Genomic DNA, 22,228 nt, shown 5'->3' with positions numbered 1-22,228 from the left:
GGATTTTCAAGAAGTTCCTTCTATTTCTCTGGGATCCCATTATCAGATCCTGGTTTCCTTATCATGGTACTAAACTAAGGATATCTTCTTTCCAACAAAAAAAGAATTATCAAAATCGGTACACCCAGTAAAAAGTTATTGCGGATTTTCAAGAATTTCCATCAATTTCTCTGGGATCCCATCATCAGATCCTGGTTTCCTTATAATGATACCAAACTAGGAATATCTCCTTTCCAACAAAAAAAAAGAATTATCAAAATCGGTACATCCAGTAGAAAGTTATGCGGTATAATACAACATAGGTCGACGAAAAAAGCGTCAAGTAAAAACGCATTATTAGATATTACTCGAAAAGTAGTTGTTAGATCTCAAATAAATTTAAATGGGACCAATTGGCACACACCACCTTTCGATTAAAAGAAAATTTGTCGAAATCGCTCCACCCAGTCAAAAGTTCTGATGTAACATACATTAAAAAAAAAAAAATACAGTCGAATTGAGAACCTCCTCCTTTTTTGGAAGTCGGTTAATAATATCTGAGTTAAGATTCTTTTATTAACATTATTTCATTTGAGAATTTTACCAGTTACACATAATTCCAGATTTCTTGATTACTGATTTACTACAGTTATTTTAGCTAAAATCTAGAAACTTTACCACAATTAAAAAAAAAACTAATTTATAAAAAAATATCTTAGACTTAATTTCGAATCAAAAAGGTTTTAATCAAGCAAATAAATTAGTAAGCTTTTATCCATATATAAATGTTTAAAGAGAATAAATAAAACAAAAATGACAGTATTACTTTTATTACAGGTTCGACATGACTACCTGCACGCCAATCATCCCATGGTGGACCAGGATTTGGCGATACAGATATGTTGTTTAGAAATAAAGTAAGTTGTACATTATTGTATACGTCTTAACTTTACATTACATATTTTTAGTCCGATAAACTATAAAATGTCGTCAATGTTTGGCTAGCTCACTAAAGCAATTTGCGGTGACCCTGCTTTTTGCTCCAATGTTTGTGGATTCGATTTCCGCCCCGAGTCTTGGTGTAATAAATATACAATACAATACACTTTACCGTACACCAAAACAGAAGTAGTACATAGCAAAATTGATTTTAACAAAGCATTATAATTTATAATAATTGTGTTTGCTCACAAACAAAAAAAAAACCGACTTCAATTACATCGACGAGTAATACAACGTAGATCGACGAAAAAATAGTCAAGTAACTACGCGTTATCAAAGATTACTCAAAAAGTAGTTATTAGATCTCAATAAAATTAATATGTGACCGCATGACAAACATTAGCTTTCGATTAAATTAAAAATTATTAGAATCGGTACATCCGGTAAAAAGTTATTGCGGATTTTCAAGAGTTTCCCTCGATTTCTCTGGGATCCCATCATCAGATCCTGGTTTCCTTATCACGGTACTAAACTAGGGATATCTCCTTTCCAACAAAAAAGAATTATCAATATCGGTACACCCAGTAAAAAGTTATTGCGGATTTTCAAGAATTTCCCTCGATTTCTCTGAGATACCATCATCAGATTCTGGTTTTCTTATTATGGTACTAAACTAGGGATATCTACTTTCCAACAAAAAAAGAATTATCAAAATCGGTACATCCAGTAGAAAGTTATGCGGATATGTTACATACAACGTAGTTAATAAATAAACGTTAGTAGTAACGATGTTATATACACGTAGGTCGACGAAAAAAGCATCAAGTAAATACGTATTATTAGATATAACTCGAAAAGTAGTTGTTAGATCTCAAATAAATTTAAATGGGACCAATTGAAACACACCACCTTTTGATTAAAAAAAATTTGTTGAAATCGGTCCACACGGTCAAAAGTTCTGATGTAACATACATAAAAAAAATACAGTCGAATTGAGAACCTCCTCCTTTTTTGGAAGTCGGTTAAAAAAGGGGTTCTTATCGCTGAAATGCAAACTTCTAAGATATAAATACATATATACATACATGAATGCACATATACATAAATGTATATAATTGTAAGAAAATGCTTCCTGGCAGTATTTTTAAATAGAAATAGTGATATTTATTTATATTATTTTAACGTTGCATTAATAGTGTTTAAAACAAACCTTTCCCAATTTTTTCCGCAGAATAGCCATAGATAATACAAGTTTCCCAAAACAGTCGTTTTATTGCTGCAGATATTTCTGCAAGGACATGCAGATCTCTCTCGATAAGAAGTCCAATATAGAGTACCTGGAGAAAGAGTTCGGTTTGCACAAGTTCCTGCCGAAGTCCGTACTGGAAGCTATCAAACCGAAAGTTCTAAAAAAGGCCATACAACAACAGTTTAAAAAGGTATAGAGACGGCTTATTTTTTTAATTGCTTAGAAACTAAGGCGTTTGTATATATAGACGTTGTGAGTATTTGTTCTCTTCTTTTTTTATCTTTTTTTTTTGTCTCCTTTCTTCATTTCGTCATCGTAGTCAACTTTTTTTTTTTAAATTTTGTAACATATTGTGTTTGTTAGTTAAATTTTAAATAGCTTAAAACTTCCAGGTCGCCAATCTGAGCGACACGGACTGCATGCTGAAGTACCTGGAGACGATGCACACGCACTACGGCTACGACCGCGAGACCTTCACCGGCGCGCTCGGCTCCGGCTGGGCCATCCCCGTCGAGCTGGCCATCGGGCCCGACATCGGTGGGCAGATACATGCTACATGTCACACCTTATTATACGAGTTACATCTTACAATACTAGTTATATCTCACAATACATGTTACGTGTTACATCTTACAATACTAGTTATATCTCACAATACATGTTACGTGTTGCATCTTACAATACTAGTTATATCTCACAATACATGTTACGTGTTACATCTTACAATACTAGCTATATCTCACAATACATGTTACGTGTTACATCTTACAATACTAGTTATATCTCACAATACATGTTGCATCTTACATACAACATATTACACATTACATCACGTTATCTACAAGGCTAAGTATTGCTTTTTAATTTTGCAAGTAATTCGATTCTTTTACGAATAGTGAAACAACTTCATGTATCTCGTCTTTGTTTACGAAAAAAAAAAAAAAAACTGAAAAATAAAACGGAATAATATTAAAGTCTGTTTGTTACTTGTTCGCATTGTTACCGTCTGTAAGAATGAGCTAATAGATAATAATTGGCATGCATGCAGTAGAAGGCTCATACTAACACAGACTTTTTATCAAAATATCAAAATAATCACCATCATCATCATGATCTAACACAAACTTTTTATCAAAATATCAAAATAATAAACATGTGTATTTATTTTCTTCGTAGATATATCGTACGTGTCGCACAAGGCCGGCGAGCCCCCCACCTACACTAAGATAGCGTCCTTCAGTGACATCGTAGCGGTACAGACTCTCAAGTCTAATTGCACGCAACAGTCGCAGACACAGGTAATAACATTATCTAACTGTTTTCTCTAAACTTTTCTTTTATAATTTTATCTACTAGAAATCTTAAAATCAAATGTATAGATGTTTGACTCCTAACTGCGTTTCTTCAAATGGGGTAGGTGTAGGTGTTACAGATCATATTTCTGATTTAAAAAAAAATCCTAGCCGTATTTTAAATTTTATGTGTCTTAATATACGAGCTACTCTGGCGACGTTCTTCTGCATAACCGTCCAATACTAATTTTTCTTAGACCTAAATAACGTCGATAAAATGAAAGGAATTCTTTTTCTCATAGAATGATTTTTATTGTAAATTATAGCCGTGCTACGCGCTCACGAAAGGTACGTGCGGAACGAGTACATTAAAGTAGATCGTCTATTTAAACAATATCAAAATTGTAATTTTTCTTTACGCGGAACGTGATCTATAACATCTACAAAAACCCTTATTTGAAGGACCGCGGTTAGGAGTCGAACACCTATATATATAACCAGCTGAACCGGCGAACTTAGTATCGCTGTACTTTTTCTTTCGTGATTATAAGGATGTTTTGATTTTTTTTATATTATAAAACTCGTTCTAATAATAATGAACAGAACAAAAATGAATTATCCAATTTGGTGCAGTCAAGTGATAATTATGGCCACATACATACATTTCACCGATTCATTTGTTAAATACATTATACAGGTAATAGATTTATGTAATCCCTGTAGAGGGAGTTTTATATTTGTGTTATAATCAGTAAACACAACTGAATCATGGTATGGAAATATCTAAGATAGAAAGATTACAGTTGAATAATAATTATAAGTAATTTTCTGAAGATGTTTCTGCCGACTCTACTGATATAAGTTTTACTTAATTTAGACGAACTCATCTTGCGGTAAAGCAGCGCTACAGTTGAGAGTGAAGGGTGCCACGGAGACGTTAACTATTACTTGCAGCAGTGTTGAGGTACGCTATATTTTATTATAAATTAATACTTATTTTTAACGCATTCGGAGAACTTCCTTACTTCATGTGTGTAATATTTTGTATGTAAGTTACGTGATTTTATTTATTTTATTTTAACATAGAAAGAAATGTCCCATATTAATTGTCGTATTGATTCAACCTGCAACATTCTATTGCGGTCTCTTCCTTCATGTAGAATAATTGTGTTTGCTCGCAAACGAAAAATACCGACTTCAATTACATCGACAAGTAATACAACGTCAGTAGACGAAAAAAATTAACAAACGCACTAGTCGTCACTACGATTTTCGATCCTAGTTTCCTTGACATGGTACACCACTTTAGATATCTCCTTTCCAACAAAAAAAGAATTATCAAAATCGGTTCATAAACGACGATGTTATCCCCGAACATACATAAAAACTATATATATAGTCGAATTGAGTAACCTCCTCCTTTTTTTGAAGTCGGTTAAAAAGAATATCGTATTTAATACAAAAATTAGTAGCTATTAAGATAAATTTTAAAGATCTAATGTTTTTTCTCGATATGCTCAATAGTTTGTGTACTTCAGAAAACTTTTTCATATGTAGTCTTCTTTTTTCCAGGCTGCAGAAAGTTTAGCAGATTTAGTAGACGGCTATTGTAGATTAGTGACAGATTCGCAAACCTCGCTTTGGAATAGAACGAGTAAGCATTTATTTCAGATTATTTCAAATATGTCACACATATAAAAATATGACAAATATGTTATATAATTGGCACTTTTCTTTTCGTAGCAGATGCGTAATTTTCTTAAATTCACCAATACGGTAGCATTTTTTGTCAAATAATAATTTGCCAAATATTTATATCTACTTTATCAGTCATATTGAATCAATTAATGAGAAGTTTTAAAATAAAAAACTATATAGCAGTCCACTGATGTCAGAATCTACCTTATTACATCTATACTTTATAATTACCACAACATTATTATTTATGTATTTATCGTTATTTACAAGCAACTGTATGGAAATCGCTCAGCTGTCAATGTAAAAGTAAGTGTACACGTTAATAGCATTACATAAGTTATGTTGCCATCAAATAAATACGCGTTTTCAAAGATTGTTCAAAAATCACAAAAAACATGATAACAATGACACAAACAAGTTGACAAGGAACACATGACAAGTATCAGCTGTTGATTAAAAAAAGAATTATCATAATCGGTACTCCCAGTAAAAAAATTGTGATGCATAATACATGTTAAATCCGTTGTATACTACACCGTATCGTGCGGATATGTTTGTTCAATAAATATGTATACAATATATGTGATATGAGTGAGAGCTATATAATAATAATAATAATAATAATAATGCCGGGCTTGCCATAAGCCTGGAGAATCCATTAGACATGTTGTTTCCGGTTGTAGTCATCTTGCTAACGGTGAGTACTTGCACAGACATAACCAAGTAGCCAGGATTATACACCAACAACTTGCTATTCGATACGGCCTCGTTGAAAATGAGTTGCCTTATTATAGGTATAGCCCAATGCCATTTCTTGAGAATGGTCGTGCATTGCTCTACTGGGATCGATCTATTGTCACTGACAGGTTTATTGCAGCCAATAAACCTGATATAGTGCTAGTAGACCGATCAGCGCGCCGAGCAATTATTGTTGACATTACAGTTCCACATGACGATAATCTCGTAAAGGCCGAAAAAGAAAAATTAAGTAAATATTTAGACCTTGCCCACGAGATTACCGGCATGTGGAATGTAGACTCAACAATAATTGTTCCTATTGTTGTATCGGTTAATGGTCTATTAGCGAAGAGTTTCGACCAACACCTTAAGAAACTCTCACTTGACTGTTGGATCAAGGGTCGGATTCAAAAGGCAGTGTTGCTTGAAACGGCCCGCATTGTGAGGAGGTTCCTCAGCCTGGAACCTTAACTACCGGTGGCCTGGGCCTCAACCTGCCACCGGAGGACTACTATTTTTATATTTTTAAATATTTTTATTTGTCTTTTTTATAAATATATTTAAAAATGTAATCATAAGAAATTATATTGAATAAAAGAAATAATAATAATAATAAACGGTTCACACTCAACGGATCCCCCAGTAGAATTTTCTCTTGTGTCGGGGGTCCGGAAACACATCGATGGCTCCTAAGTATACTGAGTCAACTCTACTTCTAATAACTTTATTTTTTTGTTACATAGGTAGATAGGAAATGAAGTAAATGTTATTAATATCTTAAAAAAATTAAATAGTCAAAAGTTGTTAGTTGACTCAGTATACTTAGGAGCCATCGACATAATATACAAACACAACGCCCAGAGCACGACTAACATCTATATGGTCGATATAAATGTCTGTCGTGAGCGGGAATCGACCCCACGACCGGCAGCGTAACACATGCTATGACCGCTACGTAATACATGTAATTATAATATACATAAATAAATAAATGATGAGTTTCCCACATTGAATACGAGTGTTTGCAATGAACGCTGCAGCGGAGATGAGCAGCAGCTCGTCGGAGGGCAAGGCCAGCTCGTGGGAGGCGCACTCCGCCACGCTGCTGTCCGAGGACTACGCCGAGATCGTGGACGACGACGCCGACTACTCCACGCCTCAGGGTCAGTAATTTTTTTTTTTTATGTCACTAGGTCGGCAAACAAGCGTACGGCTCACCTGATGGCAAGCGATTACCGTAGCTTATAGACACCTGCAACACCAGAAGCATCGCAAGCGCGTTGCCGACCCAATCCCCAATCCCCCCAGGAGCTCTGGTCACCTTACTCACCAACAGGAACACAATACTGCTTGAAAACAGTATTATTTTGCTGTGATCTTCTGTAAGGTCGAGGTACTACCCCAGTCGGGATTATTTACTCCCGTGTTGAGGTTCCGGAAACACACAATACATAAGCACAAACGCCCAGACCACAGATAACACTTGTACGGCCGAAAACACAATCGCCAATACAACTAGTCAGTAATGTGATTAGTATTTACTGCCATAAGGCGTTATCAATCTCAACTAATATTATTAATAATAAACTGAACTGAATTATTTGTTAGTTTGTTTGAATGCGCTAATCTCAGGAACTACTGGTTCGAATTGAAAAAAAAATTGTTTCATTTACCGAGGAAGGCTATATATAGGCTATGTAACATCTCACTACGACCAAAACGAGCTGAACATCAATAACGTAGCTAGTATAATATATAAATGGCTGAAAGCTGATTTTAGAGTTAAGTGCAAGGACTAACTTATTGTGTAGCTGTAAGCGATAGGTAGCTTAGTGAGAAAAGTTTAGCCTGTTATACACATCCCCTTGTGGGGGCGGGAATAATTAACTTAATGAGTGTCCAACTTGTAAATAAATATACCTTGAACATACCCTTGAGCTCATAAATAGTACTGAAAAAAACATACGATTTTTGTTGAACAATATAACTTGTTGAACTTGTTGCCTAAAGTATCAATAAAGTTATTTAATTTATCCGAGAAAAAAGTATTATACTCTAGAAATAAAAAAAATATATATATTTCATTTTTAAATATTTTATATATTTTTTTACAGTTCGTGACTACGAATTGGTTCGTAATCAAATCGAACTGATCAGCATCATCGGAGAGGGGCAGTTTGGTGACGTTCATAAAGGTAAATTGTTTTTGTATTTTTATATACTTTATTCGACGTTAGTATATATATTTTAAAAAAGTGATTAACAGTCTGTATTCATTATTATTTATCAAAATTTTAACGACTATAGCTATATTAAATGTATAGTATTAATTTAGATAAGTATTACACAATGATTCATGGGGACCGTCTGTCCGTGGTAGGAACTATATTTAATTTATAGTATTAATTTAGATAAGTATTACACAATAATTCATGGGGACAGTCTGTCCGTGGTAGAAAGATTTGTGTGTGTGCGTGTGCGTGGGCGTGTGCGTAGACGTGGGCGTGGACGTGTTCGTGTGCGTTCGCATGTGCGTGTGCGTGTGCGTTCGCATGTGCGTGTGCGTGTACGTGTGCGTTCGCATGTGCGTGTGCGTGTGCGTGTGCGTTTCTGTCTGTGTCGCGCTAATATAAGTCGTGTGCGTGTGTGCGGCATGCACGTGCCGCGTGTCGCGCTAACATAAGTCGTGTGCGTGTTGCGGCAGGCACGTGCCGCGTGCCGCGCTAACATAGTCCTGTGGTGTGTGCGACAGGCACGTGCCGCGTGTCGTCGGCCACGCACCCGTCGCTGCGGCGCCAGCTGGCGGCGCGGCGCGCGGACGGCGCGGACGCGCTGCCCGTGGCCGTCAAGACCTGCAAGCTGGACGCCGACCTCGACACCGCCGAGAAGTTCCTCGAGGAGGCCTGTGAGCACACTGCTTTATTATTATTATACAACTACGAACAACACGTATTCCTTGTCGTCTTGCAAAACGAATCGTCCTCTAAATGTAGGCACCTAACTTAGATGCCAATGTGTGTCTGTCTGGTCTTTTTTTAAACGCCGCTGTCTGCCTATGTGTGTTTATGTGGCATCATAGCTCTCGAACGGACACAATTATTTCTTTGCGGTTTTTTTTTCACCTTAAGGCGAGCTTCCTTGCGTTAGTGGTTGGCATATTTGGTAATAATCCCAACAGCAATTTTAAGTAAGTTTTACTTTTTGTTTCAAAATGATAAAAGGCATTTTTGCCATAAAATAGAATTATTGCATGTCTTTTTAATACCTACTTATAGATTAATATGTTTCAGTCTAGTTCTCGAATAAGCTTACTTATATTATCTATATGTTAATACGTGAAGCAAAAATTTTCAACCCTTTTTTTAAGAAATTCGCGCGGACGGAGGTGTATGAAATTTCGTACACTTATAATTTATATCGAAAAGGAGTGCAGAATGCTATTTTTTTTAATTATGCATAAAAAATACATTAAATCAATAAAAAAATCATTAGACACACTACCACAAATTTGACACACAAGTCAATCAAATCGAGAATAGATTATAGACTATAGATTAATATTGTTTGTCTTTACTGAACGTCAAACATAATAAGTAATATACATATGCTCAAACTTATCATCATCATCATTACAGCCTATACAGTCCACTGCTGGACATAGGCCTCCACAAGTTTACGCCAAAAATAACGTGAACTCATGTGTTTTGCCCATAGTCACCACGCTGGGCAGGCGGGTTGGTGACCGCAGTACTGGCTTTGTCGCACCGAAGACGCTGCTGCCCGTCTTCGGCCTGTGTATTTCAAAGCCAGCAGTTGGATGGTTATCCCGCCATCGGTCGGCTTCTTAAGTTCCAAGGTGGTTGTGGAACCTTGTTATCCCTTAGTCGCCTCTTACGACACCCACGGGAAGAGAGGGGGTGGCTAAATTCTTTAGTGCCGTAGCCACACAGCACTCAGCTCAAACTTATAATTTAAATTAATTATGGTCGAATTTCGACCACTCTAGTTTTTATTTATTTATTTATTTACCCTACATACTGTTATCGATCAGGTACCATATCTAATTCCCCGTATCCTCTACAGACATAATGCAGCAATTCTCCCACCCACACATCATCGGGCTGGTGGGCGTGTGTAGCACACCTCCCATCTGGATCGTCATGGAGCTCGCCACCTTAGGGGAGATGAGGGCGTACTTGCAGCAGAATGCTCATAGGTAACTACTCACACATTTTCTTATTATAAAAACTAGCGGACCCGTCAGACGTTGTCCTGAACGGAAAACAGCTACCAAATTTGATTGCTTACATACCGATAGCAGCGCCACCTCTCGGGTCCGATTGAAATAAAAACTACCCTATCTCCCAAGTTGGACCAAATTACAGATGCTTACAAAATTTGATAAAAATTGGTTCAGTAGTTCCGGAGTTAAATACCGATAGCAGCGCCACCTACCGGGTCGAATTGAAATAACAACTACCCAGTCTAAGTCTCCCAAGTGGGACCAAATTACAGATGATCATTACATCTTTTAGAATATACCAAACAGCAATGGACGGGATAGACTTGTCCGAACTTACAATAAAATATTTCAACGTAATTATTTAAAAAAAAAGGCGTGATTTTGATGCAGGTAATAATTATGTAGCCATAGAGTTACTTTTTTTCTTGTAGCATTCACACGTTCCATGACCGCAGTACTAATCAAAAATGCAGTTTAATTCAGTTAATATAAGAACGCTTCAGCCTGTAATATCCCACAACTGGGAATAGGCCTCTTTCTCCACTTAGGAGAAGGATCGGAGCTTAATCCATCACGCTGCTCCAATGCGGGTTAGCGGATATATTCCCTACTATGAGTAACGATCGCTATTAGGTGTACATGATAACAACCGGGATTGACAGCTTAACTTGCTCTCCGAGGCACGGTGGGGAGACCCACAAGGACTAACAACCAGACCAGAAAAAATATAAATAACATAAAATTAAATTCATTTATACTGTTTCTTCTTCAGGTTAGAGACATGCACCCTGGTTCTCTACATCTACCAGTTATCAACAGCGCTAAGTTATTTGGAGAGCAAGAAGTTCGTGCACAGAGATATAGCGGCTAGAAATGTTCTTGTTTCGACGCCTACATGTGTTAAGGTAGGTTAGCGCGACCCTATCTCGCCCCACCCAAGCGGATTGCTCACACGTGCTGGTTTTTAGTCAGTAGGAGTCTGACATAACCCACTGGCACCCCCGCCCGGAGAGTATCCATGATGGATTTTCCCCACATAAAAAAAGGTGATATACACTTTTAATGTGTAAATAGTTACGCAGACCTAAATTCAAATTTGGGTCTGAATTTTTTCTGTTATTTTAGTGATGATTAAACTTGGTTACAATTTTTCACGATAACCAACTTATGAAACAAAAACGTGTCTCATTTTAAGTTAACTTTAGAATGTCATTATTTACACGATACTTTTAATAGTACATACACCTTTTGATGTTTAAAATTTCTAACATGAAGAAAATATTTGGCTCATTCTTGTATAGCAATTAAAATTAATGCCAATTTCATAATTTATCATCATATCATTTATCACACTATCACTAAACACCAATATGTATTTGTATTTTGTCAACAGCTGGCGGATTTCGGACTTTCGAAAATGGTTGAGGACAAGTCGTATTACAAAGCGTCGAGAGGAAAGTTGCCTATCAAGTGGATGGCTCCCGAGTCCATCAACTTCAGACGGTTCACGTCCGCGTCAGATGTTTGGATGTTTGGTAAATATATATTATGTTATTGTTTATCTTTTATATATTTTCCTGATTTTATTAATGAAAAAATATTATATGTAACTTGGCCCGACATTTAATTCGTTTATGAGACAATTCTTATAAGAGATAAATAACATGTAAGAGATAAAAGTACAGTTTAGTCCATAAATGTATGTATATAATGACGCTAAATATTTTTTATTTTATAAGTTTTGCTTAAAATGTATTTTTATAGCTAAAATTAATTTCGATCCTAGGCGTCTGCATGTGGGAAATCTTGATGCTCGGAGTGAAGCCATTCAGCGGTGTCAAGAACAACGATGTGATAGGAAAACTTGAAAACGGTGAAAGATTGGCGCTTCCACCGCGCTGTCCCCCCAGGCTGTATTCAGTCATGTCTCGCTGCTGGGCCTACGAACCCTCACAGAGGCCTACCGCTCACCAACTTAAGGAAACACTTTTGTAAGTATTGTTTACTGATGCAATATATCAGTTGTCTTGCGCTGGCTCAATCACTGTACTTATACATATAAATTATATATATATATATATATATATATATATATATATATATATATATATATATATATGGGTGTGTGTGTGTGTGTGTGTGTATAAGTATAGTGATGTTAAAATAATTTACTATATAGATATAGTAAATTATTTTAACAGCTATTTTACTTAATTATCGTAATCAAAACATAACTTTAGACATTTCTATATCAAAATCAATCAAAATCAAAAGTAACTTTATTCAAATAGGCTTCAAAAGCACCTTAGAATCGACATTTTACAAATTAAAATTTGAATCATCGTTAATAGTGAAGTTATCGTTGATTCGGATTGTAGATTCTACAGGAAAGAATCGGCACGAAACTTCGCAGTTACTTTTTAGGAATAACTGTGTTTTAATATGAAATCGGTATTATCTGGCGTGAAATAAAACGTTACTAAATCCACATATTATCATTAGTATAATCCTGCAGCGTATAATGAGCTTTAGTTATTAATTGCTTCATAATGATGATGATGATGATGATGATGATGATGACGATACTCGCTTTTTCTCAGCGAGATCCTGCAAGAAGAACGTAACACGGCGTGGGACACCATGCGGCGCGAGAACCGGCGCGTGGCCGCCGCCTCCTGGGGCGACGAGCCTCCGCCCAAGCCGTCGCGCCCCAGCACCAACCTCGCCGGCGGTAGGCCTCCGACTGCGGTCTTACTTTTGAAACAACTAGGTCGACAGTAAATGTACGATCCACCTGATACTAAGCGATTACCGTAGTCCATAAACACCTGTAACACCAGAAGCATTGTAAGAGTGTCGCCGACCCTACCCCCGATCTCCATGAGCTCCGGTCACCTCACTCTCTTCAGAAACACAAAATTGCTTGAAAAAAATATATTAATAGTATTTGCTGTGATCTTCTGTAAAGTCCCCAGTATAGAGGTTCCCTCTCGTGCCCGCAGCGGCGGAGGGCGGCGGCCCGCAGACGTACATCGTGGCGCAGAGCCCGCAGGTGCTGGCGCAGCTGCTGCGCGACAACCCGCGCGCCGACCCGCACGCCTACACCACGCCCGCCTCGGTATTCAACACGCTCGCCGTCGACTTCGCCCCGGCCGACCCCGCCGCCCCCGAGCCGCCCCTGCACACGCGCCCCATCCCCGCCACGCGCCTGCACCGCCTCGACCCGCCCGCGCCCGCGCTGCTCGGCCGCGTGGCGGCGCGCGAGAGCGTGGACAACCTGAGCGCCCCTCCCGCCCCGGCCTCCCCTCCCGCGCCCTCCCCGCCGCCCGCCGAGCCGCCCGAGCCGTGCCCGAGCCGCGTGCGCTCGCTGGAGCGCGCCCCGAGCGCGCCCGAGAGGGGCCCCGCGCGAGTGGGCTCGCTGGAGCGCGCCCCGCGCGTGGGCTCGCTCGAGCGCGCCCCGCGGGCCGGCGAGCGGGGCGCGCCGCGCGCCGGCTCGCTGGAGCGGGCGCGCCAGCTGGCCGGGCGCCCGGAGCCCGACGTGGGCCAGTTCGCCGTGCAGGGCGCCCTCAACGCGCAGCTGGCCGCCAGCGTGGTCAACAAGATGCGGCTGCAGCCCGAGCCGCCGCTGGTCGAGGAGATCTACGACTTCGGCGGCGACCACGTCAAGAGCTGCGCCGCCATCGCCGCGCAGAGGGCGCTGGGCGGGCGCGCCCCGGCGCTCCGCCCCGCCCGCCCCGCGCGCCCCGCCCTGGCGTGCCGGACGCCGCTGCGTCCGGCGAGCCCCCTCACCGCCCGCCCCACCCCCGCCCTCGCCGCCGCGGGCGAGGCGAAGCAGGTGATTGCGCCGGGGAGCATGATTGGCATATTTCTTTCGAAATTTTTTTGCATCGATTTGTTTGTAGATAGATTCGATTTTTATTTGCGCATGCCCCGTGTCGGTGTCGTTGGTTTTTCGATTACTTTCTGTATATATCTCCACGCGCTCGGGTCGCGCTCTCCCGGGACCGGTTTCGTGCGTATTCCGGGATGGATTCGGTTCATGATTATTGTGAGGGACAAACTTTGAAAATTAACAGAATGTGATAACGTGGGATACTCGGTGAGGACAGTTAACGGTGTACGAACGATAACATTTATATAGATTCCTGGCTCCGATCCTTCTCCTCCCCCTCCCCCTCCTTATTTATTTGTTAAGTGCCTGTTATTTTTCTTTTTTCAGAGTATGTGTGCCCGTTGGTATCTGCGGTAGAATTGGTTTTAATTTCTTTTATAATTTTGTATTTATGAAACTGGCAAATTGTTTTATTTTTTTATTTTGCTTTTATTTGGCTTTAAATACGTACTTGTTTTTTACAACAGTTTTGTCAAGTTTATAATTGAATGATGGAAATTCCAAAAGTAAATTAAACTGTCTTCCTAAGAACTAACATTGTGGTTGGTAATCTATCAAAAATGGTGAAAGAATAAACGAAATTAACATGGGTTCTTCCAGGCTGGAGTACAAAAACAATGTGTATAAAAGTAACATAATATATTTTATATTTTGGATTATATCTGCTTCACAATATTTACGATTGTTATGTATATCAAGTAAATGCCATTATAATTGAAATATGTCAATTAAATAATATTAGTGTTAGAAACACTACTAACCACAATGTTGGTTGAGCAAACGATTCTAGCAAAAATGACACGTATGTGTATGGCTTTAGAGCCCGGAGTTCGACACGGAGCAAGCGGTGGAGAGGAGACTGCTGGCAGAGCTGGCGAGACAGCAGCACCAGAGCGAGGAGGACCGGCGCTGGCTTCAGATGCAGGAGGACAACCTGGTGAGTGGGGGGGCGGGGGGGGCTGCTTGTAAAGCGAGACTGTAGCACCAGAGCTGGAAGGACACTATGTCATTCTTTTTCGTCATTAGTAATTTCATTAGAAGTTCCACTTAGACATCTACAAACTCCGCTTTACAGTGAAGCTTACAGTGTATACCCACAGAGGCCATAGAGCCCATAGAGCTCATAGAGCATGAGCTGTACCGATTGCAGTGCCAGCGCCCTGTATTTAGACTTTGATGTCGAACAGCTCTTATACTTATTACCATAGATATATAATTTTGTGTTTGTTGGCAAACGAAAAAAAAACGACTTCAACTACGTCGACAATACGAAGTTGTTAGTCAATTAAAAATTGGACAGTAAATAAATACGCATAAGCGCTCAAAATGTACTTGGCAGATCTCGATTAAATTTAAATGATATACCAATAAATGGTATTTCAAGTGTAAAACCGCCTTTAAATGGTTACGGTTAGCTTAGTCTATTGTGTTATACATATCAATTCAATTTAGGCCGCGCACTTTGTACAAAAGAGCGCCAGAATGACTGTACACTTGCACTAAATAGGCTAGTCGCGATTAATTTCATAATTTCTTGAACAATAATTCATAATTTATTTTAATTTCAGAAACGTCTCTCAAACGTTCAGCTGGTGCCTCCGGTGACAGAAGTCGAGAAGTCGGAGGCTGCGCACGCGAGCGCTCAAGAAACAAAGTCTACTAGTCAACCACATTCCGGTAAGTGTTTTTTTTATACAACCAGGTCGGCAAAGAAGCTCACGACTCACATGATGGTAAGCGACTACCGTAGCCTATGACGCCTGCAACAACAGAAGCATGGCAAGCGCGTTATCGACTCTACCCCCAATCCCCCCCCCCCCCTCTGAGTTACCTTACTCACCACAGGAACACAACACTGGTTGAAAACAGTACAGTGATCTTCTGTAAGGTCGAGGTACTGCCCCAGTCGGGCTGCTTCAGTTTTTGAGCAAGATATTTATTTCGCTCTCTCCGCCTGATAACTGCATTTAGATTGATTGTTTTAGTTACTGGTCATTTTAGGATAATGCTTGATATTGTCTCTTAAAAAAAATATTTTTAACTCAAATATTGTTTTGGAAATGAATTAAGTACCTAGAGTTTCGTGAATTAATCTTTCGTGAAACACATACAATATTTAAAATTTAATAGATATGGATTGTACTTTATATGACGTCATAAAGCTCAATACATCGTTTTGGTAGATTGAAAAAAGCCAATACTAATTCGCCTGTATGTTATGCACTAATATGTCGTATAATAAACTCTCCTCTTTTAAATCTTAATTGAAGTATTATTATTATTATTATTATTACTATTTCAGCTACAAATTCGTCAGAGACAAGTCCGGCGAACACCGTTAAATCCAAAGAAAATAGAACACCTAGTGAAGATAAGGTAAGCAACTTGAAATAAGAAATAACTATTATAAAGAAAAATATAATTTTCTTAATTAATGGTCTTCATTTGATTTATATATTCATATTTGTAATGACCAACAAGTTTTTCCTTGTTATAATCAGTTATATACATAAAGAAATGTGCTGTTAAGTTCTGCAATTATTTATTTTTTTAATTTAAAATAATTTTAGAATATTTTCTGTGTAAATTCAATATTGCTGAAGTGTCTGAGGACCTGTTTCACCGGTTATGGTTAACGCTATTTGACGGATAACGGTATCTAAGAAATTAAAGTTTTTAATATATTATTGTTTTTTACTATCGAATGGCAGTACATTTGAGATATTTCTATTCACAAAATAGTATAAATCTAAAATTTCTGTTCTAAATTGAAGAGAATCAGGTCCTAATGGCCTATTCTACCTTTTAGTAATAAAGTCTTCGGAGCTTATTTACAGTGTAACATTGTCAAGTGTCACGGTTTCCACTGTCGACTAAGGAAGAAAATAAGATGACAGGGTTCGTGCAAACAACTCAATTTATTTAAAAATATTTTTATTTGATACATAATGGAAGCTTAATGGATTGATTAAAACTCAATAGAAATTTTTAAGTACAATTAATTCCTTTTATTACGAGGTGACAAGTTGAAACTGGAAGAGCGGCCGGAAGAAGTTATAGACAATAGACTATGCAAAAAGACAATAAATTCTATAAAGCAAACTACAGATAATAATTACACAACAGATAAAGCAAACTACAGATAATAATTACACAACAGATAATAGATACTACAATAATTTTAATACTACTATAAAAAATATATATAAACTAAACTGCCTTGCGCGGCAACAAATATATATATATTTAACGCTCGGGTTACCGATTCGTGTGGTTACCCACTCCTGCTGCCACCGGTCGCCAGCGGCTTCCAGTTTGCGACTTCCGGGATGGTTATCTACACGGCGTGGTGCAGGAGAGTACCTTCACCGACTTGGCTTAGGGACTTGTGTGGGTTAAGTGCTCAACCCCGTCGGTTATTAAATGTCATTACTACCGCGTTGAATATATATTTTTTTTAATAAATTGAGTTGTTTGCATGGAATAATAATTTTATTTTATTTATTTATTTATTTATTTATAGAACACCAACAAAGTATACACCATATTTCAAGTACATATACAATAACAGTAGAGTCTGGGTGTAACTTTAATTATTATAGGTGACTAGCTGCTGCCGGCGACGTCGTCTGCGTGAACGTACATTTCATATCTACAGAAAAATCTAATAGATGGCGCTGCTTTAAAATTGTCTTGTCTACTTATATTCATTTAATTGTGTTTATCGGCTTAGTTACTTATATTGCGTGATTTTTATAGTGTGAAGCTAGCTTATATAGCATGGTGTTTAACCTAATAACAACAACATTCAAATATGCGTCGTTCGATTACACGTTGTTACAGAATGCGTTAAAGAAATAAAGGTTCACTGCTCGTTCCCGGTAGGTGATAGCATGATAATATGTAGCCTGTATGTTGACCCGACTTCTTAATAATAGTCGTGCCAAATTTGAAGTAAACCCATGCAATACTTTTTGAGTTTATCCCGGACATACATACAAACAAACAGACAAAAATTCTAAAAACTATATTTTTGACTTCGGTATCGATTGAAGATCACACCCCAAGTATGCTTTTAAAAAAATATTTAATGTACAGTTTTGACTTTCCTGGCCATTTTATTATATGTATAGACAACTACATTAAACTTGACTAACATACACTAATAACATACATAAATAACATACATATGGCAAGAACTTAAGATAGTGTTATACAATTAAATTAACTACAACAAAAGATTAAAACAAAAGAAATTAAAGAATTAAAGAAAAATAAGTTGTAAAAATACTAAAAACTGATCACTTTGCTGATAAATACAATTTAATCATTATTTAAAATTTAAAATTTGTGTCGTTAAAAATGTCTATGTCCTAAATTTTTGAAATAATGCTGTAGGATCTCATCATCCTATTTAAAGGTGCCTGATAACCCAAGTTAGAACAAGCTGAGGTTACAATAAAATAGCATTCGTTTATTTATACGTAGACATTTAGTAGGTGCCGATAAGCAAACCGAACTAAGCAAAACAGGACAATGACAGTACACCATTAATTAGTTTATGCAGAAACAGGTTGTCAAGCAAGCATCTTCGACTTTCGAGGGTGTTTATATTAAAGTGACTCAATCTATCGCGATAATGCGGTATTTTATTAGCTAAGCCAAATTTAAAAGTAAGGTGCCACATAAAACGTATCTGAATGCGTTCCAGTCTAGAAATATAAATATTGTAAAAAGGGTTCCAAACAACGCTACAGTATTCGAGCCCACTGCGAACGAATGCGTTATATAAAGCTATAGTAGTTTGGGAGTTGATGAACTCGCTACTATTCCGCAGTATAAATCCCAGATTCTTGAAACCCTTACTACATATTCCTTCGATATGATTATTAAATCGTAATGCATTACACCCAAGTCGCGAATAGTATGTACCGTTTTTAAAGTGTACTGATTCAAACTGTATTCCCTTTGACTCACTAATTTATGTCTGGTAAAGCACATGACATGACACTTTTTATGGTTTAGACTCATACCATTAAAATCACACCAATCCATGAGACGATTCAAATCACTTTGAAGTACAACAGTATCTTCGGGAAAAGAAATAATGCGAAATAACTTAAGATCATCAGTATACAAGAATATTTTTGTGTATACAAAGCATTCATTTATATCGTTTATAAATATGTTGAACAATATCGGTCCCAGGCGAGAACCTTGAGGAACTCCTGATGACACAATGTATGCGTTAGATAAATAGCCATTTACGACAACACTCTACTCTCTTTTGTTAAGGTAAAATTCAAACCAATTTACCAAAATACCCGTTATACCGTATTCGTAAAGTTAGTATGAGGAACCCTGTCGAACGCCTTGCTCAAATCTGTATAGATAGCATCGATGCTTTGGCGAGAATCAACTGCCGTGAAAAAGGAGTTTATAAAGGATATCAAGTTTGTCGATGTAGATCTACATTTGAGAAAACCGTGCTGATGAGGGCTAATAAACTTGTTTAAAGTGTCATGTGATATAGGAACATAAAAGTTTTTCAAAAATTTGGCTGATAGGATGGAAATGGGCCTATAATTGTTAACGTTTTCGGTATCACCGTTTTGAACAAGAGGACTATTAAAGCTCTCTTCCAAACAGCCGGAAATGTACCAGATGATAGTGACTTATTATAAATTAATGAAAGTGGTTATGGTTATCGACCGGAATACACCGTGTTTAAATGTTGTCGTACCTCACGACAATAGTGCGCTGGTGCGCCGATATGTTGAAAATACATCTCGTAAGTAGACGAGAGGTATACTTTCGTATTCCCACACTGGCATCGTTTCAGTGAGAAGCTGCATATTGCCGACAGGCTTCCGACACATCGTCATCACACCTAGCAAGCATCACCACCATTTCCGTGTATTCGACATTGGAATAGCGGTACGCCATGGATATAATTACTTTAGTACAGATACAATACATCGATCGATACGAATAAAATAAATACGAGTGACACACAAAATCGTATGACGAAGGCGCATCAAAGTCGCCGCTCCGACTGCCGCGGGTAGCTAAATAGTTCAAGTTCAAGGGCGCTTGCGCCGCTCCATCTCTACCTTTCCCCCCACATTCACACCTGCAAGTTGTAATTGTTTACCTAATCTTTGGGATGCGCGTAGAGTTTATAACATTCAAACGGAAAATTATTATTATTATTTTTTGTATGAAAGTAAAATCTAACAAATTATCAAAAGTCGTAGAACAAACGTTGTTACTTATGATGTTATAGTTATCTTGTCCTGTGAGGATGCTGGTGTTTTACAAGTAACCCCGTATATGACAATGCATGCATGGAAAATAACACGACAGGCGTCTTATTTTCTTCCTTAGTGGACAGGGGAAACCGTGACAACAGGATAAATTTAGTCCATACCAGGTGGAACCGGCCCTAAGAATTCGTTCTCAGTATTAACTAGGCAATATTTTATTTATATTAGTAGCGGTAATCTATAACACAAGCTTAAAGGTTCACTTTAGGAAAAAACGACTGTGTATGTATGTGGAAGATATAAATACCGTGAGTGTCAGCAGGGCGGGGGAGCGGCGCCGGAGCCCGTGTACGCGTGCACGACGGAGGTGGTGCGGCGCGTGATGCGGCTGGCGGGCGCGGCCACGGCGCACGGCCCGCAGCCCGCCGCGCTGCTGGACGCCGTGCGCGCGGTGGGCGGCGCTCTGAGGGAGCTGTGCGCCACCGTCGACGACCTGGTGGCGCTGTACCCGCCGCCCGCGCAGCGGTGAGTGCCGCGCTCCATACTACATACTACATACGGAGGTGATGCGGCTGGCGGGCGCGGCCACGGCGCACGGCCCGCAGCCCGCCGCGCTGCTGGACGCCGTGCGCGCGGTGGGCGGCGCTCTGAGGGAGCTGTGCGCCACCGTCGACGACCTGGTGGCGCTGTACCCGCCGCCCGCGCAGCGGTGAGTGCCGCGCTCCATACTACATACTACATACGGAGGTGATGCGGCTGGCGGGCGCGGCCACGGCGCACGGCCCGCAGCCCGCCGCGCTGCTGGACGCCGTGCGCGCGGTGGGCGGCGCTCTGAGGGAGCTGTGCGCCACCGTCGACGACCTGGTGGCGCTGTACCCGCCGCCCGCGCAGCGGTGAGTGCCGCGCTCCATACTACATACTACATACGGAGGTGATGCGGCTGGCGGGCGCGGCCACGGCGCACGGCCCGCAGCCCGCCGCGCTGCTGGACGCCGTGCGCGCGGTGGGCGGCGCTCTGAGGGAGCTGTGCGCCACCGTCGACGACCTGGTGGCGCTGTACCCGCCGCCCGCGCAGCGGTGAGTGCCGCGCTCCATACTACATACTACATACGGAGGTGATGCGGCTGGCGGGCGCGGCCACGGCGCACGGCCCGCAGCCCGCCGCGCTGCTGGACGCCGTGCGCGCGGTGGGCGGCGCTCTGAGGGAGCTGTGCGCCACCGTCGACGACCTGGTGGCGCTGTACCCGCCGCCCGCGCAGCGGTGAGTGCCGCGCTCCATACTACATACTACATACGGAGGTGATGCGGCTGGCGGGCGCGGCCACGGCGCACGGCCCGCAGCCCGCCGCGCTGCTGGACGCCGTGCGCGCGGTGGGCGGCGCTCTGAGGGAGCTGTGCGCCACCGTCGACGACCTGGTGGCGCTGTACCCGCCGCCCGCGCAGCGGTGAGTGCCGCGCTCCATACTACATACTACATACGGAGGTGATGCGGCTGGCGGGCGCGGCCACGGCGCACGGCCCGCAGCCCGCCGCGCTGCTGGACGCCGTGCGCGCGGTGGGCGGCGCTCTGAGGGAGCTGTGCGCCACCGTCGACGACCTGGTGGCGCTGTACCCGCCGCCCGCGCAGCGGTGAGTGCCGCGCTCCATACTACATACTACATACGGAGGTGATGCGGCTGGCGGGCGCGGCCACGGCGCACGGCCCGCAGCCCGCCGCGCTGCTGGACGCCGTGCGCGCGGTGGGCGGCGCTCTGAGGGAGCTGTGCGCCACCGTCGACGACCTGGTGGCGCTGTACCCGCCGCCCGCGCAGCGGTGAGTGCCGCGCTCCATACTACATACTACATACGGAGGTGATGCGGCTGGCGGGCGCGGCCACGGCGCACGGCCCGCAGCCCGCCGCGCTGCTGGACGCCGTGCGCGCGGTGGGC

At 40.8% G+C, this 22,228-nt stretch overlaps 1 protein-coding gene across 1 annotated transcript in view; it reads left to right on the top strand.

The window, feature by feature from the left end:
* LOC123665469 (focal adhesion kinase 1) overlaps window positions 1–22,228 on the top strand; it is a 45,712-nt gene that overhangs the window by 20,406 nt on the left and 3,078 nt on the right. The window contains exons 5-24 of the mRNA XM_045599771.1: window positions 817–896; window positions 2,204–2,360; window positions 2,563–2,707; window positions 3,347–3,468; window positions 4,340–4,426; window positions 5,035–5,116; window positions 5,431–5,466; window positions 6,939–7,061; window positions 8,013–8,093; window positions 8,651–8,803; window positions 9,982–10,114; window positions 10,914–11,046; window positions 11,535–11,676; window positions 11,928–12,132; window positions 12,742–12,889; window positions 13,152–13,894; window positions 14,856–14,970; window positions 15,602–15,710; window positions 16,336–16,409; window positions 20,622–20,824. Coding sequence (XP_045455727.1) covers window positions 817–896; window positions 2,204–2,360; window positions 2,563–2,707; window positions 3,347–3,468; window positions 4,340–4,426; window positions 5,035–5,116; window positions 5,431–5,466; window positions 6,939–7,061; window positions 8,013–8,093; window positions 8,651–8,803; window positions 9,982–10,114; window positions 10,914–11,046; window positions 11,535–11,676; window positions 11,928–12,132; window positions 12,742–12,889; window positions 13,152–13,894; window positions 14,856–14,970; window positions 15,602–15,710; window positions 16,336–16,409; window positions 20,622–20,824 — 3,071 coding nt within the window. The remainder of the gene's footprint in view (window positions 1–816; window positions 897–2,203; window positions 2,361–2,562; window positions 2,708–3,346; window positions 3,469–4,339; window positions 4,427–5,034; window positions 5,117–5,430; window positions 5,467–6,938; window positions 7,062–8,012; window positions 8,094–8,650; window positions 8,804–9,981; window positions 10,115–10,913; window positions 11,047–11,534; window positions 11,677–11,927; window positions 12,133–12,741; window positions 12,890–13,151; window positions 13,895–14,855; window positions 14,971–15,601; window positions 15,711–16,335; window positions 16,410–20,621; window positions 20,825–22,228) is intronic.

This window comes from Melitaea cinxia, chromosome 24 (assembly GCF_905220565.1).
Source record: "Melitaea cinxia chromosome 24, ilMelCinx1.1, whole genome shotgun sequence".
In the NCBI taxonomy this organism is placed as follows: Eukaryota; Metazoa; Arthropoda; class Insecta; order Lepidoptera; family Nymphalidae; genus Melitaea; species Melitaea cinxia.
This window is presented reverse-complemented; position numbering and strand designations above follow the sequence as displayed.